Here is a 19,419-nt window from a genome sequence, read left to right on the forward strand (position 1 = left end):
AGCAGTGTAGGAGAGCAGTGTACTGATGTACACACTCATCAGAACGGCTGAAACTTTTTAAAAACTTCCAAAACCAAGTGCTGGAGAGGATGTGGGGCAACCAGCAATCTCACAGAGCTTAGCCTTTAATAACTCCTCCTCCAGTATACAATGTGTTCATCAGAGAAAGAATTTGATACAATATGTATTGGCAAATGCATATATTGAGTATGCATTGAGATTATTTAAAAGCAGAGGGAATTTGCACTTGAGGACAACATTGTTTACTAAGTGAAATCTTCTGATAATAATCTGATGACTTGAGTTTTCAAGTACTTCAAAACTACCTAATTTATAACCAGAAAAACATCCACAAATAAGGATAATTAAGAAATGAAAGTTCGCATACAAGGCATTTCAGTCATCTGTATATGGTGACTATTTTGGGGGTGTTTGGGGTTGCATCTTTTAGGGTATTGCTCTGCAATTGCCATTCACTTTGATCAGAATTCCCCCTAATTTGTCTGCTGTAGAATGTGTGATTATATAAGATACTTAAAAGAGCCTGAGTAATGTAAAAAGTTTTTTTTTTTTTACTTAAAAGCAAACGTTCTATGACCTCAAGTTGGCTAAAAAAATCAACCCACTAGAGCCTCGCTGCAAAGAGCTGTTTGTCATAAAACTCACTTTAGGTGATTTGTCCTTGCAGAACAATTCTTCCCACTCACTTGAAAAAAGAGATCCAAATCTGGGACAACTGTTCTTCTTTACATGTGGTTTTTGTGGGTTACTATTTCAGGAAAAATCTGGGAGAGCAAGACTGATGAAATAAATACTGGCGTACGTTCATGGAACACACACATGATCAGATTATTCATAGGGACGTGTGCAAATGGCACAAATTCCTGAAAATCTAAGCTTATTCAGAAAGGATTTCTGATCACATGAAAGCTAGCTTACCAAAAAAAAACCCAGTGCCGTCGAGTCGATTCCGACTCATAGTGACCCTATAGGACAGAGTAGAACTGCCCCACAGAGTTTCCAAGGAGCACCTGGTAGATTCGAACTGCCGACCCTTTGGTTAGCAGCCGTAGCACTTAACCACTACGCCATCAGGGTTTCCGAAAGCTAGCTTAGGTATGTGCGATCTCCCATTCCCACCTGAAGATAGATAAATCTCACGTAATATTGGGGGAAAACTGAGCTAGATCATTTGTTGGGTTTATAGAGGCTAGTAAGGGTCACCATTCTAAAGTAATTTAGTATTAGAGGCCCAGGTGTAATCATAAATTTGTATTAGATGATGCGCTTTTGTCCGGTTGCATAGAAATAGAAATACAGGACCAGTTCATATTCAGATTGACCAAACAACTGGTTCATACGCACATTCGGTTGTTCTATTCTGTAAAATGTGCTGATGCATGGTTCTTTTCGATGTCATCACTTCGATCCAATAGTTTAGAGTTGAACTACAGTAAGAGTCTTACATGTCCAGTGGGATAAAATTCTGGGCTTTACAGTACCTTCCTTTTCCTGATCCACCTTTCTCATCAAAATACAATTTTCTAATTTTATATATTAGGTCTACCCTGCTTGAAGAACTTAACAGGCAAATATTTAAACTTAAGGGGAAAGAAAGAGTATAAAACAACCTTTGGCGTTTTGTATGTCAGGAAAAGAAATGATTAAATTTTCACATAAATTTTAGTAATATTAGTTATATAAAGTAAATTCCAAGCCCATTTTTTCATGCATTAGCCTATAAACTCTATAAGTGCAAAAACTATTCCTTTAAATAGCTCACTAAATATGTGGAGCAACGTTATGTCCCTGTTGGTGATCTCAAATTGCTTATTGATTGACGAAGGTAGTCTGGGCTGCTTTCAGCCAAACAGCCAGGCAGGTGGTACTCAGCAGGTTGGGTAATTGTTGTCCTTCTCAATTTATTGGAGCATTGACTGAATGACTGGATCAATTGATTGTCTTGGCATCTTGGAGACAAGGCTTTATTTGTGGTCCTAACTAACCAAGTTAGAAAGCCTTCCTTTGGTCGGCTAAGGATAATATATCCCATAATGTGTTTCTGCTTTTCAATGAGTTTCTGCTGGGATATTTGTATGAATATTAGAAAAAAATCAAGATTCCAGTATTTTCTGGGAAAACAGAAAAGTCGGGATGAGTAGACAGGAATAGAAGGGAGCCAGGTGTCCAGAAGGAGGAGGAGGAGCCAGTGGCAGGCGTATCCGCAATATTACTCAGTGTGCTTATGTTATTGTGGTGGAACCCATTACAAACTTTTTCTTTCCCCCAAGGGTAGGTGAGAGTAAAATCTACCAGCCCTCAACTATAAAATTGCCTAGGCCCAAGGAAAGAGAGGGAAAGCTAAGAGAAGAAGTGGAATAGCAAGAAAGGGCACCTCTAGACTTAGGTTAAGAATTGTCATAAACACAAGTCATGTCACCCTAGCTTCCCTTGGCTGTGCCTTCTCGAGTGGGTGCTGGCTTTCTCCTCACACACTCACCTTAGTTCTCCATTCTCATCCTGATAATGCAAAGCACAGGAGGAAAAGAATGCTCATGGAAGCCATTTGTGATTTTAACCTATTTTATGCTTTCGAATGGGTTGGACTTTTGTCAACTTCCTTTGGGGTAGTAAAATGTGTTCTATGCAAGTTACATTTTTAAGGAGAAATGTTCAAAATTTCTTAATTTTTTTCTCTTTATTGTCTATTTTTAGGGAGTTCCTGGATCTGACAATAGCATACAAGGACCCCAGGGCTTGAAAGGAGAAAACGGAAGACAAGTAATTATGTGGGCATTTGAGCATAGATTTGTAAAATGATGATGGGACAACTATGAGGCTCAAGTACTTTGTGATGGATTATGAATTGCACAATAAAGAATTTGGAATCATAATGAATACACTTGATATATGGAAATTTTTCTAGGAGTACATACATCTTTTACACCTGCTTATCTGCTACTGGTGGTGTAGTAGTTAAGAGCTATGGCTGCTAACCAAAAGGCCGGCAGTTCAAATCCACCGGGAGCTCCTTGGAAATCCTATGGAGCAGTTCTACTCTGTTCTATAGGGTCACTATGAGTTGGAATTGACTCGACAGCAACAGGCTTGGGTTTGTTGCTGTTGTTGGTTATCTGCTCTCTCGGATTCAAGGAACATTCTCTTCTTTTTCCTCTAAATTTGTGGTGACTCACTTCACCAAGCTATACCCTTGAGGTGTTCATTCTGAGTGTAAACATCTAAATCCTAACCTGAAATGTGGAAATATCTGATAGAATTGTGCTATCCAGAGAGTTTTGGCCTTCCTGCTATCCAGAAAACACATACCCTATAAAGGCATTGTGTTATTGGTAGTACGTTGTAAGAACAAGACCTGGTAGATCTGTATGGCCCACGTCCTAGAGGCAAGTCTCTTAGAATTAATCTCATGGATCTTGCAAGTCACAATTTGGTCATCCTAGCCTTTTTTTCAGGATTTATAAAAAAATAGTTATTTATCTGGAAAATGTGTGCCTCTGGATCTTCTTGATTAGGAAGTTTCCTTCATGATTCTACCGAGGGAAGAACTCTGGTATGGTGGAAAGAACTTTGCTTTGGGGACAGACTTACATCCTGTCCCTGGCTCTGCCCTTTACCAGCTCTGAAGTCTTGAGCCACTTTCTGTAAACCTGGATTTTCTCATCTGCAAAATGAGATGAGTAGGTTACTTTTGAAGGTTATGATGGGGATTCAGTGACCCATTCTGTTACACCATAAACATGCAGTAAGTGTTACCTACTGTCGTTATTACATCAGAAATATGTCTCAAAATAGACCCCTAAATTAAGGAGACTTGTGAGTACTATGAGATTTTATTCACAAGGGTGTTAATCTACACAGGTTAACCAAAAAAAAAAAAAACCAAAGGGAGCAAGAAATCCAAAGGTAGAAATTCAAAGCAGTAGCAGCCATACTCCTGCCATGTACTATGGTTCAATGAACGCATAGCCTATGTGTCAACACAATGGGGACAGCAATTTGAATACTCTGTGACATGCACTCCAAACACAAGTTAGACAGTGGTTATGAAAGATGAAGCCATGTCGTTAGCATTTTTGTCCTGCCGTTCCTCATTACCCAAAAAGAGATGTGGTTTATGACCACTAGAAGTAGTGCCATGTTCCAAAGGAAAAACATTTCTCTCCTTGGCGTATACCCATCCATCCTCTGTAGAACACTACGAGCTAATATTAAAGAGGAAATGTTTAATGCTGTGTAATTATTGTCACACATCTGCTTTTTCCTTTCACAGGGTGGAAGAGGCTGGCCAGGCCTTCCTGGGACACCAGGATCCAGAAGAAAGACAGTAAGAGCCCTTCTAGACAAGGAGACCCACTGCTCCACTAGCCTATTTTGTGATGAAAATGGTTGATTGCGGGGAGTAGGTGGGATGGTGCCACTGGAGCTCACTACCTTGGAGAAACTGACTTAAGAGAGCTCTCGGAACAAGGCTGGCAAAGGACTTGGGGGAAAAGCCTATGAAGTTGAGGCAGGCAGGTGCTCACTGCAGGAATAATTATCAATCGAAAGAGAGAACTGGGCAAAGAGACCAAAACAGTAGCCAACTAGGGGAAAAGTGATCCAAGCCTGGCCTCCTCACTAGGCTAACTGAGATTGCCAGTGATGTTAAGTCCAAACTTCATTATTCTGCCAAATTTTATGACTTCTTAGAAAAGTCAGTCCTGGTGTAGACATAATGAAGAGTGAGATTAGGTTACTTGTTTATTGAACGCTTCTGGATTTTTTGTTTGTTTGCTTCATTATTACTTTTGCAAGAGTACTTCAAAAAATATCTCTGTGCTTGGATACTTGGAAAACTACAGAGATTATGGGAGAAAACCTTTATCCAAAAACTTAAGAAAAAGATAACATTAATGAAATATACTTAGATGCTTGCACTGGGCTCTAAATTAGACCTGTCTTTTTTCTCATTTTGGAAACCTTGGTGGCATAGTGGTTAAGTGCTATGGCTGCTAACCAAGAGGTCTGCAGTTTAAATCCGCCAGGCACTCCTTGGAAAATCTATGGGGCAATTCTACTCTGTCCTATAGGGCCACTATGAGTAGGAATCAACTCGATGGCAGTGGGTTGGTTTTCTCATTTTGGAAACCCTGGTGGTGTCATGGTTAAGAGTTTGGCTGCTAACCAAAAGGTTGGAAGTTTGAATCCACCAGGCACTCTTTGGAAGCCCTATGGAGCAGTTCTACTCTCCTATAGGGTTGCTATGAGTTGGAATTGACTCGATGGCAATGGGTTTGGTTTTGATTTTTTTTTCTCATTTTGCAATATTTTCTTTCCCTCTTTATTTAGTTAGTTAACCAAGCTTCTTCCTCCACCTCCCCCTACCAAATAAATGTTTTAAAACTGAACACAAAAACTAGTTCGGTATATTACATTTATTATACATTTTATTTTCTGAACAGAAGAAATTCATAGAACCAATTACTTATACCCCATCCAGAGAATATTTTTGTATTTTGGAACACGCCTTCCTCTTATTTTTGAGGCCAGAGAAAAAGGAAATATCATATTTAAAACGTATGTAATTTGATTTCTGGGAAAGCACTTTACTAATGATGTTTTAATGCATCTCAGGATAAAGAAATGCATTTGCCATCATTTTATTTCCAGAAAGGGTGTAGACAGCTTACAACGCCTGGAAAATATTTTCAGCAGTATCATCCAGGAAAACCTTGTGTGCGAGGTTCACTTGTTTGTTTTATAGCAGCTATAGACTCTTTAGAGGCTAATACAGTATCTCCAAGTATTATTTAAATTTCACAACTCCTGATAAATATGACCCCTACCTTGGGTAATAGATTCAGAAGTACCATTAAGGAATAAAACTGGGACTTTCAGTAAAAGATGGCAAAGTAAAAACATTTTTTACATTACTCCCCTTTTGTGAAACTCTCCGGAAACAACAAAAGAAATTAGAAATAGATAAAGAATAGCCACAACCTCAAGCCACAATTGATGACAATACCAACCAACTATTCTTAAATCTGGATGTTCGTGAGAAAGGATTTGGACATCTGACACATATTACCTCCGACCTCAAACAGGAATCAAATTTCACTAAAAGTAACTGCAATGGTACTGAAAGAGCTGGGGAGCAAAACCCAGGGTCACCATAGATTGTGAAAAGAGCAGGAAATATACCAGGAACGCAGTTTAGCAGAGAAGGTATAAATAATGAGAAGATGGACAATATTCTCTTTGTATTATTTACAACTAGCAACCTAGGCGTGGAGGCTGCCAGCAGTGAGGGGAGAGGAAGCAGTGACCATCACAACATAGAAAAAATTACCTACAACACAGAGAAACTTACTTACAGGACTTTGTGTGAGTGCCATGAATCTCTTAAATGCCAAAAGCTAAAGGGAGATGTAGCCCTAATGTAGCAGAAATAATCTGATGAGAATATATTTAAGATAATTATGTATATACCAAAGCTACTGGCCCAATTCCAACTATACATCTCAAACAGTTAATTAGGTAGCCCTTTTTTTATTCAAAGATGGTTATTAATCAGAAAGAGGTCACTGAGGACATAGGCATAGAAACTCCAAGGAAGGAGGAGAAAAAATTTACTTGCAAAACATAGATAAATCCCTACTGGAAGAGGAATTATCCAAGGAAACAGTAGAAGAATTCTGGCAAATAGTTCTGTAAAGAAAGTCTCAAAGAAATGAAGACAACATGACTACTCTAAAAAAAGAGCATAAAAAATCAACAAGACAATAGAAGGTGAAGAAAAGCAAGCTGGTAGTACTAAAAAAGCAAAGAAAAAGAAAAAAATGTAGAGATGTAAGATATATTAGAAGCAAGCAACAACAACAAAATAGAATAAACATGACTAAAAATCATTTGGGTGTGGGAAGCAGGAAGCAACAAAGGCAATAGTAGAAATGGAATATCATCAACAGTGAACCAACTCATTAAGGTTTTACAGAAACTGACCTCTAACCTTTTTCAGACGTACACAGTCTGTTTCCTATATAAGAGTGTGCTTTTGACTGAAATATGAGTAGCAGAATTGAAAGTCTACAACACTGGTCTCTCATAGAATTTTTACCTGCACATCTCAAATTTCCATCAAGACAATGCTGTCTGATGTTTATTGAACTGTTGCAAATCCCGGATGCCAGTCTTCCTATGACCTTACTGAGAGTTCCTAAATTATACAATAAAATGTCTTTGTCCTTTGATTTCCATAGCTGTGCAATATTGATCTGAAATATACCCTAACCTTACATGTCAGACCAAATGAGAGTAGCTGGAAAAATTCACTTGATTGTGTAGCACAGTTATTTTGATTGGATGTTTTATTAATATACTGAATTGACCAGCAATAAGAAATCTAAAAGGGAAATTAAGTACACAATTTCATTTACAGTAGCATCTAAGAGAATAAGATACCTAGGAATAAATCTAGCCAGGGATGTGAAAGACTTATACAATGAAAATTATAATACACTGTTGAAAGAAATAAAGGAAGGATTAAATAAATGGAAAGATATTCCACATTCATGGATTAGAAAATTTGATAATGTTAAGATGTCAACACTACCTAAAGTGATTTATAAATTCAGTGCAATCCTCATCAAAATTCCAACAGCCTTCTTTACAGAAATGGAAAACCAATCCTCAACTTTATATGGGATGGCAAGAGGCTCTGAATAGCTAAAGCAATGTTGAAAGAGAAAGACAAAGCAGGAGGATTCACATTTTCTCATTTTAAAACATATCATATAGCTACAGTAATGAAAACAACCTGGTACTGGTATAACAATAGACACATAGACCAATGAAATAGAATTGGGAGTCTAGAAATAAACCCACACATGTATGGGAAACTGATTTTTGACAAAAGTGCCAAGTCCATTCAACGGGGAAAGAAGAGTCTCTTCGGTAAATGGTGTTGGGAAAATTGGACCTCCATATGCAGAAAAATGTAACAGGATACATTACTAAACAAAAACCCGTATCAAACCCATTGCTATTAAGTTGATTCCAATTCAACACCTTACACAAAAACAAATTCAAAACGGATTAAGGCCCTAAATGTTAAAATCAAAACCATAAAAATTTTAGAAGAAAACGCAAGGGCAACAGGTCTAGCTTTTAACAGTGGATTATCTAATGTAACAACAAGAGCACAAACAGTAAAAGATCAAATAAATAAATGGGACCTCATAAAAATTTACAATTTTGCTCATCAAAAGACTTTACCAAAAAAATAAAAAGATAAGCTACCAACTTGAAGAATATCTTCAGAAACCACATATCTGATAAGAATCTAATAACCAAAATATATATAAAACTTTGACAACTTAACAACAAAAAGACAACCCAATAATAAAATGGGAAAAGGACTTGAATAGACATTTTACCAAAGAGGACAGTCAAATGACCACCAAACACACAAAAAGATGTTCAATGTCATTAGCCATCTGAGAGATGCAAATCAAAACCACAATGAGATACCATTTCACTCTCACTAAGATAAAAGGAAAATGATAAATGTAGACAAGGATGTAGGGAAATTGGAACTCTTATCCATTGCTGGTGGGAATGCAACATGGCACCGCTGTTGTGGAAGACAGTGTGGTAGTTCCTAAAAAACCTAAAAATAGAACTACCATATGATCCAACAATTCCATTCCTAGCTATATATCAAAAAGCCTTGGAAGCAGAGACTCAAACAGATACTTATACACCAATGTTCACTGCAGCGCTATTCACAATAGCCGAAAGGTGGAAACAACCTAAAAGCCCATCAATGGATGAATGAATAAACAAAATGTGGTACATACGTACAACAGAATACTACTTAGCCAGGGAGAGAAATGAAGTTTTGATACACGCTACAGTATGAATGGATCTCGAAGACATTATGTTGAGTGAAATAAGTCAATCCCAGAAGGACAGTGTATGACCTCACTTATATAAAAAGTCATGAAAAGGCAAATGTATAGAGGCCAAAGTTTATTATTGGTTACCAGGGGCCAGAAAGAGGGGTAAGGGGTGGGGCCTATTACAGACTATTGAGTTTCTGTTTACATTGAAGGAAAAATCACATTGATTAAAGATAGGGTTGCACAGTTGATTAATGTAATTGCTGTCAGTGAGTTGTACACCTGTAAAAAGATGAACTGGCAAAAGTTGTGTGATAGATATTATTTACAACAACAACCAAAAAAAAAATGTAGTTACTGGGGCTGCTTATGTACAACCAAACACCTCACGTAATTTGTTTCCTTATTTTGGAAGTTTAGGGTCATGGTTTCATGGGACATACCAGTTAATTGGCCTAATAATATGTTTAGTGCTTCTGTTCTACCTCCTAGTTTTTTGCGTAGTGCTTGGGGGTTCTAAAAGCTTGCAAGTGCCCCTCCGAGGTACAACAGTCGGTCTCTACTCACCTGGAGCAACAGAGGAAGAAGGAGAGTCAGGAATAAGAGGAGGATATGGAATGTGTGGCTAGTTCCCTCTATGAACAACTGCCCTCTTTGCTATAAGACCAGAAGAACTGGATGGTGCCCAACAACCATTACTGAACAGTTTGATCAAAGATTCTATAAAAGGATCCTGATCAAAAGAGGGAAAATGCAGAACATAATTTCAAATTCTCATGGACTTTCTGGAGTCATGGAAGCTGAATGAACTTTGAAACTATTGCCCTGAGATAATCTTTAAACTTCAAAAATATCCCCTGACGTCTTCTTTAAAACAACCAATAGGTTAGCTTAACTAGTAAAGAATTTCTACCTTGAGCATTGTGCTCTCTTAAGATCTATCCATATGCAATGAAACTGACACCTTGAAAGATTAGATAGGAAACGTAGGGGACGGTAAATTTATGTCAATGGGGGAGGAACAACTTGGGAAAGGTGGGTGAGAATGGTTGCACAACTTGAAGAATGTAATCAGTGTCATTGAATTGTACACGTAGAAATTGTTTAATTGGTGTATGTTCTGCTGTGTATATTCTCAACAACAACAAAAATAAAATAAATTATAATAGGTATATACATATATATCTCTGTGTGTGTTTGTGTATATATACTGAATTTAGTAGCTTTCAAATGCTGGAATGGTTCTTCTATTTCTGAATGCCAAAAGCTGAAGGAAGATGTATTTTATTTGATTTTTTTGGATAAAATTAAAGTCTGGCTGTCTTTAGTTTCTGAATTTAATTTATAACAAAGTTCATGGAGTCAATTCTCTCAATTTTTCCTCTGGCCTCCTGCCCTTTGGCCACTACAATCCTGACTTCTAGCTTACTTGGTAATGCTCAGGGAAAAAAGAAAAGAAATAAAATTCACGTCAGTCAATTTTGCAGCTTGTGAACAGCTCTAGTAAAAGCTTAACGGAAGACAACTTTGACCACAATGTGTTTTCATAAGTATCTTTAGAATTCAGTTGTCAGTGATTTCAGTTACCCGTTGCCCTAGGATAGAAAGTGAGAGTTGGCAACATTTTGTTTTCATGGTGCAGAAAATAATTGAATGCTTTAAGTACTATGTGGGAAAGTTTTATATGTCAGTGCCTTAAGGTGTCTGTTACTAAATTTAATCAAATTTTTAAAAACTTATTTGTCAGAGTTAATGATATTCCCCTTTTTTCTTCTGTTTTAGGCAGCACATGGCCGAAGGGGACTTACAGGGCCACAGGTACAATGATTTTTTTCTGAACTCTAAATGATAGATATTCTGTGTCTGTTTTATAAGAGAAATACTGCACGCAGATGGCTGTAACAAACAGAAATTTCTTTTCTCATAGATTAGGAGGCTAGAAGTCTGAATTCAAAGCCCTAGCTCAAGGGGAAGACTTTAACCCTCTTGTGGTTATGGAGGAAAGTCCTTGGCTCTTCATCTTCTGCCTCCTGGTTCCTTGGAGATCTCCATGTGTCTTGGCGTCTATTTTACCCTATTCCTCTCTCTGATGCCTTGTTTAATCTTTTTATACCTCAAAAAAGACTGACTCAAGATAAATCCTACATCAGTCCTGCCTTTTTCTCATAACAAAGACAACCAATTCCCAAGTGGGATTATATCCACAAGCATAGGGGTTAGGATTTATGACACATATTTGAGGAGGGAGAGATAAAATTCAATCCATAACTTTATCTAATCAATGATCTGGAGTAAAGACTCTGTAAAGGCTTTTCCAAACCTAAAATTTGTTTTGCTTTTTGATGATATTTATTATGGAATAAAATCTTGGAAAAGTTTGGGCAATTTAATCAAAGACCATAAAAACTAAATGACCAGAGACAGTACTTGACCCAATTATTGTTACATTTAACTTTGTTAGGATTTTAAGCACAAGCTGTCATAACTCAATGGGTGACCTCTCTTTTAGATTTTTGTTCAACCAACTCTGAAGCCTTATTTACTATTTCCGTACAATTTCATATAAACCAAGAAAATGCAATAAAACCTTAATACAAATTAGGTACTCTGGCTGTTTTGTTCAAAAAGTTAATTATACCAAAAACTATATTATATATCACTAGTGCACATTGGTTTATAATTTATAACCTCATTATACATGTGTCATTAACCTGCAACATTTATGAAAGAGCAGTTGTGACTTAGAATTTTACAAAATTGAGGAAACACATCCTCTCAGATTAAAAATGCCTTCAGGATAAATAATAAATCTACTCTCAATCACATCATGGTAAAACTCCAGAATTTTTAAAGAAAAAGATCTTAAATGCTACCAGAGAGAAAAGATAGTTACACCTACAAAGGAATGACAAACTAGATTGCAGCAGAAACAATACATGCCAGAAAACATCAGAGGAGTATCTTCACAGTGCAGAGGAAAAATAATTGTTAACCTAGAATTTTATACCTAGCTAAACTATGAGTAAATGTAAAATAGACATTTTCAGATAAACGAAGACTAAGAGTTTACCATCCACAGACATACCTCCCATCCCTCTTCAAGATTAGACTTCAACAAAAAGGAGAACAAACTCAGAATGATGTCATGAAATAAATGAAATAGGAGAGAGACGTTCAGGAGTTTCCTCTTTTTGATTTACATGGAAAAAGTATCAGTGAGGAACACTTAATTACATCCAACTGTGTAACAACTCAGATATAAACTTAGGTACCCTGGTGGTGTAGTGGTTAAGTGCTACGGCTGCTAACCAAAGGGTCGGCAGTTCTAATCCGCCAGGCATTCCTTGGAAACTCTATGGGGCAGTTCTACTCTGTCCTATAGGGTCACTATGAGTCGGAATCGACTCAATGGCACTGGGTTTGGTTTGGTTTTTTATTCTAATAGTTGCTGAAATTAAACTTTCTTAATCCTTCCTTACTCTTTTTGGAATTCTTATATGTGGCAGAGTGCAAGGGCAATGTGAAGAAAATTCCGAACTTTTGATCCTTAGATATTTAGCCTATTTGAATAGAAATATAGTGCTGTAAGGTGACTGGAGTTTTTGAAGAAAATGTGAAGTCAGTTTTTTAAGGCCAATACCCAAAATGATAGATACAATATAATATAAATTTTATAGAAAAGCCCTGGTGGCCCAGTGGTTAAGAGCTATGGCTGCTAGCCAAAAGGCGGGCAGTTCAAATCCACCAACCACTCCTTGGAAACCCTATAGGGCAATTCTACTCTGTCCCGTAGGGTTGCTATGAGTCAGAATTGACCCAATGGCAATGGATTTGATTTTATATACATAATATATATATATATATATATATATATATATAGGCTATGAGTCAGACCAAAAGGAAATACACCGACATATTAACTATGGTTAGCTCTGCTTGACTGAATCATAGGTTATTTTTATTTTTTCTTTTGTTTTCCTCTATTTTTCAGTTTTTTGGAAAAAATCATCTATTGTCATTGTGATTGCAAAACTATTTATAAACTTGCACATAAAGGAGACAAAGTCCCTAGGAAACAATGTTAACAGATTGATTCTTTCTCACCACAGGGCACAACAGGAGTCCCAGGCCCAGATGGACTTGAAGGCTCACTGGGACTAAAGGGACCTCAGGTACATATCAGAATGTAATAAAAGTGCAAAAGCATGGAGAAGTTTGTTTTCCCACTTGGGAGTGGGGGCAACCTGAAACTTTGATAGTAGCCCTCAAAGCCTGTTGCAGAATTACAGATGTTAGTGAATTCATGGTAATAAAGTTAAGTAAGCAACTCTATCTTGACTTGCATAGCACGTGGTCTTCTTTATCTTTATTACCATTAAAGAGGTTAAAGGACGAACACCCTGGCAACCATGTCTGCGTATTAGGTTCAGGCTGGCTAGGGTATTCCAGGGAGACCTTGAGCCAAAGAAAACATTGAACCACAAATCTGGAAACTGTGGTCAATTCAGCACAGTCAGAGCTCAGTGTTATATAGTTAGATGCCTGTGATGTAGAAAAATGGCTCTACTTTAGGAAAGAATTGTTCCGAACACAGCTGGAGTCTTCAGCAAGGTGATCTATAGTGTGGCATTCAGCCTGCTTTTTCTAGCTAACTTCTCCAGGCAGATACCTCAAGCAGTTTTTCCTTTGTAAGGAACAAGCCGTAGTTGGCTCTTTACCCTGATCACCTGAGGGAAAAGGAAGCAAATGCCAGAGAGGGCAAAATGTAGCCTAAAATAATAAGTGAGAAGAAAAAGGAGGTCCTAGAAAATGCTGACATGAGAGGTTAGACCACAAAAAAGTTAGAACATTGTTTTCTTCTCCAAACTTTTAGTTTTGCAAACTTGAGAAATAATGGTGCTGTTTGGTGTCTCCATGACAATGAGTGGTTCTGCTATTTTTCAAAGTTTTAATCCACATTAAAAAAAATCCACATAGGTTTAAAAAATAAAAGTAACTGTAGTATGTTGGCAGCTTGGTGCCTGGAACTTGGGCAAAATATCCTTAACATCAGAAGAGAAATTTTGTCCACATTTACCAAGATTTCAGAGCAGTGAACAGTCTTCCCTCTTGGACCTCTATCTCTTTCTAGTTTTATTGCTTTTTCTTTGTCGTTACTTGGCAGCTGACAAAAGCTGGGACTGGGATCATAAGGAAGCATTCCAATAGGTTGGTGGCTTTATCTCACACTGAACAAGTAATAGTACAACATCCCTTCTTCCATTTTATATACCCTTACTCTTTTTCAATGACATATTTTAAAACCAAACACGACATGGAGGTTGCTTTGAATAACACATGGAAGCCAGAGTTACTAGGCAATATAATATCTGAGAAGTAGAAATATCCAAATTATATCTTACTTTATATGCCATATCTTGTTTATGACCAGTCTTCAGTGCAGTTATTGAATAGAAAAGCCACTTCAGTGTTCCGATTTGAGATTTATGTAACAAAGGATTTTTTTGGTTTTTGTTTTTAATGTAAGAAACATGGATTTGAAGTTTAAAGATGTTTAGGATAATTAGAACCTACCAAAACCAAACTCACAGCCCTTGAGTCGATTTCAACTCATAGCGGCCCTATAGGACAGAGTAGAACTGCCCCCATAGGATTTCCAGGGAGTGCCTGGAGAATTCGAACTGCAGACCTTCTGGATAGCAGCCATAGCTCTTAACCACTAGACCACCAACTTTTCAAACTCAACTGTTCAGTATTTCTTCTAGGTCCCAGGCACTTCAACCTATGTTTCAGGTTAAGCTACCGTATCCCTGCACAGATGAGGTAGAGCTCAAAAGATCAAGACAGAACAAAAAGCAGATGGGAGCTCTCTCTCCAATTTCTGCCCATGCCACTGACTTAGCATTTCCATGTTTAATGTCCAAGTCATCCTTTAAGTATTTGTTCTCTTTTAGGGAGAAAATAATGCTTTAATTCTGTGTACTTAGGGTCCAAGAGGAGATGTTGGTGTGAAAGGAGATAAAGGAGGTCTTGGAAGTAAAGGTCCCCAGGTATGTTATGAGAGAAAAGGTGACTGCAACTGGATTTGACCTTGGTCTTAACATGAATGTCTTTGTGGTTTCTTTCCTTCAGATAGAGTCATTTATTGCCTGTGAACCAGCAAGGGATGGTAGGTTTGACTTCAGAGCTCGATTTGGTAGCCACGTCAAATCCTGGTCATCACCATGCAGAGCAGGTTGTTGATCCGGCCAACTAGAGGTGCAGGGGTGGGTGACCCAGTAAGAAAGTAAGCACAGACTTACTTGTGTTTACTTACTAATCTGTAGTGCACAATTTCACATGGGTTTCCCCACATCCAAAATGTTAAATTGTGTACTACAGATCAGTAAGTAAGCACAAGTAAGCCTGTACTTACCTTGCGTACTGGGTCATCTGCCCCTGTCAGGGATTGTAGACTTGAAAAGAGGCTTTGATTATCTACGAAGGTGCTGTGGGGTTGGGAGAGAGATGGATGCCAGTCATACCTAGAAGCAGAATCTTTGATATGAAAAAATGTGAAAGTGTTCACTACAGATGATCTGGTAAGCAAGTGAGCACTGTGCTTACTTTGCCTACTGGATAATCTGCCCCTGTGGGCTCCTGCAGAGGTGGGAGGTGGTTTCTAACCTTCTTCGCCTGGGTTAACCAGCAGCTACTGTGGATTAAGAATTCCTCCTGTATGTAAATCAGATCATGTCACTCAACGGTCAGGGGCTTCCCATAAAATACGGCGGCGTATATTCTTGGTGTCAAGGATATAGCCTACTTTAGTGGTCCTGAACCCTGGCTGAACATTAGAATATCCTGAGGAAACCATGAAGCATTTCACCACCTGGGACTCTCCAAGACCACTTAAATCAGAATCTTTGGAGGTGGGGCCGGGATATCTAGTTTTGAAAGCTTCCCAAGTGATTCCAGTGTACATCCAGCAACGTTGGGAATGACTGCCAGACGTCAACACTTCTCCAACTTCAAAGTGTATAAGAATCACCCAGGAAAGTTGTTAAAATGCAAATATTGATTCAATAGCTCTGGGGTGGAGTCTGAGAGTCTGCATTTCCGCTGACCTCTTTCCCAGGAGACGCTGCTGCTGCTTCTGGTCCCTGAACCACGCTTTCAGTAGCAAGGCCCTTGCTTACCTGTTATTGAATTATATATGTATTTGTTTAGCTGTTTTTCTGTCTCCCCTTCTAGATTGTAAGCTCCACAAGGTCTCCCCAAAGCTCAGAACAGCAGCGCCTGGCACATAGTGGACCACAACAAATAATTGTATAGTAAATTAATCAGTAATTGAATGAATGAGACACAGGGACTTGTGTTCTTGCTGACATGAGGAAAAAGGGAATCCATGACCTTGTGTCCTTTAGTTAAACTGGGCAAAGGCCCAACGCTTAAGTGGCTATGTTCATCATCAAAATATTTAAGAAGCATTTGAGTAAGCTTTTATCTCATGAGATAATGGTTTAAAGCATATTAATTACTCCTCACGAGGCTATTAGTTCCCCATTTTGATGAATGCACTCCTTCAAAAAGCACGGCAACTTCTTTTTCAATTTCATGGTAAAACTAAATTCATAAAAAGCTATTATTTCGTGTTCACATCCCTGAATCTTAAAAGCCGGCTGGCTCTGCAAATTGGGATTTAGAAAAAAAATTAGTAAATGCCAAGGAAAACATATATTGAGCAATAATCCCATCTCTGTCTATATAATATTGAGATGTAGAGGGGTTGAAATCCAAAGGTTGGTATTTTCCTTGGTCTAGAATCCAAAGTTGTATCCAAGTAGCTCTTACTCAAAATAAGTTATTCCATTTGCCTTATAGTGTACTTCTATGACTGAGTCCCCTTTAATCTTGCTTTGGCTGTTTGGTTGTAGTCATAAATCATTCAACCCCCTGGCATTGCCAGGATTAGTTTAAGGCATCTGTTCTCTCTAGTCTAACTCTTGCATTTGTCCGGCTGGAACGCATGATTTTCTTTTTTCTTTGCTTGTCAACCCAGTGAAAATGCAGTTTCAAATATTTCTACATCCAGAACATGATGAATGACATCTTAAATTGTTGTTTTCAAAGGAAAACCACAAGAGACAAACACAATCAGTTGTACAACAAGTGTTATTCTTTACTGGCTCTATAAATCTACTATGTAGATTTTGTATTGTTTTTACAGCACAAAAGGACCAGCTGCTTGAGTGGAGTAACAGGAGTGTTTTCTAATTGTGGGCTTTAAAGTTTTTCTTAAGATATACATTTAGAAAAAGGGACATGATTTCTGTTGACAATACTTTGAAGGCTTAATAACTTATGCAGTGTTAGGAGTTCTCTGCATAAATCAAACGTGCTAATCTAGCCAAGCCTATGGCTATCGTATAAAAGAAATGCACAGTAAAAAGGAGGAGATATCTTTGAGAGAAAAGTATTCTTTTACCTTTCTCTGTTCTTCTTGCTTCATTTACCTTAAGGTCCTACCCCAACATATATCCTGTTGCATTTGGCTTGCTAGTACTTTGTTGAAATTTTTACATCTATATTCCTAAGGGATATTGGTCTGTAATTTGTGTGTGGGTGGATGGGTGGGTGTGATGTCTTTATCTGGTTTTGGTATCAGGTTAATGCTGGTCTCATAGAATGAACTAAGAAGTGTTCCCTTCTATTCTGTATTTTGGAGAAGTTTGGGAAGAATTGGTTTAATTTGTCTAAATCTTTGGTAGAATTCATCAGTGAGGCCATCTAGTCCTGGACTTTTCTTTTTGGACATATTTGATTACTGATCCAATCTCTTTACTTGTTATAGGTCTATTGAGATTTCATATTTCTTCTTAAGTCAGATTAGGTAGTTGGTGTTCCTAGGAATTTGTCCATATCATCTAGATTATCAAATTTGTTAGTGTACTTTTGTTCTTATAATCTTTTTTTTTTAATTTCTGTAACCCAGAGACTAATTCCCACTTTCATTTCTGATTATAGTTACTTGCTTCATCTCTCTTTTGTTCTTTGTTAATCTAGCTAAACATTTGTCATTCTTATTGATTTTTTTAAAGACCAACTTTTGGTTTTGTTGTTGATTTTCTCTGTTGTTTTTCTGTTCTCTATTTCATGTATTTCATCTCTTATCTTTATTATTTGCTTCCTTCTGCTAGCTTTGGGTTTAGTTTTGCCTTCTTTTTCTAGTTCCTCAAGATGTAATGTTAGGCTATTGATTTGAGATCTTTTTTAATGTAGCGATTTACAGGTCTAACTTTCCTCTGATCACTGCCTTCACCGCATCCCATAAGTTTTGATACATTGCACTTTCATTTTCATTCATTCTTAAGTATTTCCTAATTTACCTTGTGATTTCTTCTCTGACCCATTGGTTATTTTTTCTACCATGTTACGTTGCTTTTTTCTTGATTCAGCATTCATTTGGTTACTGTTAACCTTACTGTTTACGAGTTCTAACAAAGTTTGTGCTGATATTTTTTGCTTGCTATTCAATGTTTTTGTGGGATGACAGGAGCTTGGAGGTATCCACCCCACCATTTTGCTAACATCATTCTCTGAAGATAGGTGATAGCAATGGGAATGAAGGAAGGAATGAGTACAAAAAGAGAATAGAATCTGTAGAATTTAGAGCTGATTGGTTTTAAAATGTGAGCTAGAGGGGTCTAGGATGATTCTCAGGCTTCTGGCTTGGACTTCAAGGGGAATAAATGGTGGTACCATTCCTTGAAGAACAGAATATGAGGCTAGTAGCATGATTTAGGACAAATATGATTATTAGGATAATCAATTCCTATATGATATTCAATAGGCATTTTAATATATGGGTCTGGTGTTCAACTGAGTGCTTTCGACTAAACCAAAACCCACTGCCATTGAGTCGATTTCGACTCATAGTGACCCCGTAGAACAGAGTAGAACTACCCCCATAGGGTTCCCAAGGCTGTAAATCTTTATGGAAGCCAACTGCCACAGCTTTCTCCCACGGAGCAGTTGGTGGGTTCAAACTGCTGACCCTTCAGTTAGCAGTTGAGTGCTTTACCACTGCACTGCCAGGGCTCCTACGTCTTTGAACTAGAGATGCATGTATTTATGAGTTACTGTGTAGAAGTGGTAAGCGGACCTACGAAGGTGTCATTCAGGAAGGGAAGATGAAGTAAGAAAAGTAAGGTCAGACTTTTCTCACTTTGGGGCACATGAAAATTCAAGAGGCAAATAGAATAAAGGAAGTCTTGGAAGGTTACTGAGAGGAGACCAGAGAGGTACAAGGAAGACTATGGTAACTTGGTATTACAGAAGTTAATGGAAAAGTTTCATCAAGTATCTAAGCAAAGTCAAGTAAGTTTATTATTGTTGGGTACCATCAAGTTGGTTCCGACTCATAGCAACCCTGTGTATAACAGAAGGAAACACTGCCCAGCCCTGCACCATCTTCATGATTGTTGTTATGCTTGAGCCCACGTTGCAGCCACTGTATGAGTCTTCCTCTTTTTCACTG

General features: G+C 37.8%; 1 protein-coding gene across 1 annotated transcript in view; it reads left to right on the forward strand.

The window, feature by feature from the left end:
- COL6A6 (collagen type VI alpha 6 chain) overlaps positions 1 to 19,419 on the forward strand; it is a 104,522-nt gene that overhangs the window by 42,207 nt on the left and 42,896 nt on the right. Inside the window, exons 18-22 of the mRNA XM_023540035.2 lie at positions 2,716 to 2,781; positions 4,292 to 4,345; positions 10,683 to 10,718; positions 13,010 to 13,072; positions 14,888 to 14,950. Of these exons, the coding sequence (XP_023395803.2) occupies positions 2,716 to 2,781; positions 4,292 to 4,345; positions 10,683 to 10,718; positions 13,010 to 13,072; positions 14,888 to 14,950 (282 nt within the window). The remainder of the gene's footprint in view (positions 1 to 2,715; positions 2,782 to 4,291; positions 4,346 to 10,682; positions 10,719 to 13,009; positions 13,073 to 14,887; positions 14,951 to 19,419) is intronic.

Source organism: Loxodonta africana, chromosome 27 (assembly GCF_030014295.1).
Source record: "Loxodonta africana isolate mLoxAfr1 chromosome 27, mLoxAfr1.hap2, whole genome shotgun sequence".
Taxonomy (NCBI): domain Eukaryota; kingdom Metazoa; phylum Chordata; class Mammalia; order Proboscidea; family Elephantidae; genus Loxodonta; species Loxodonta africana.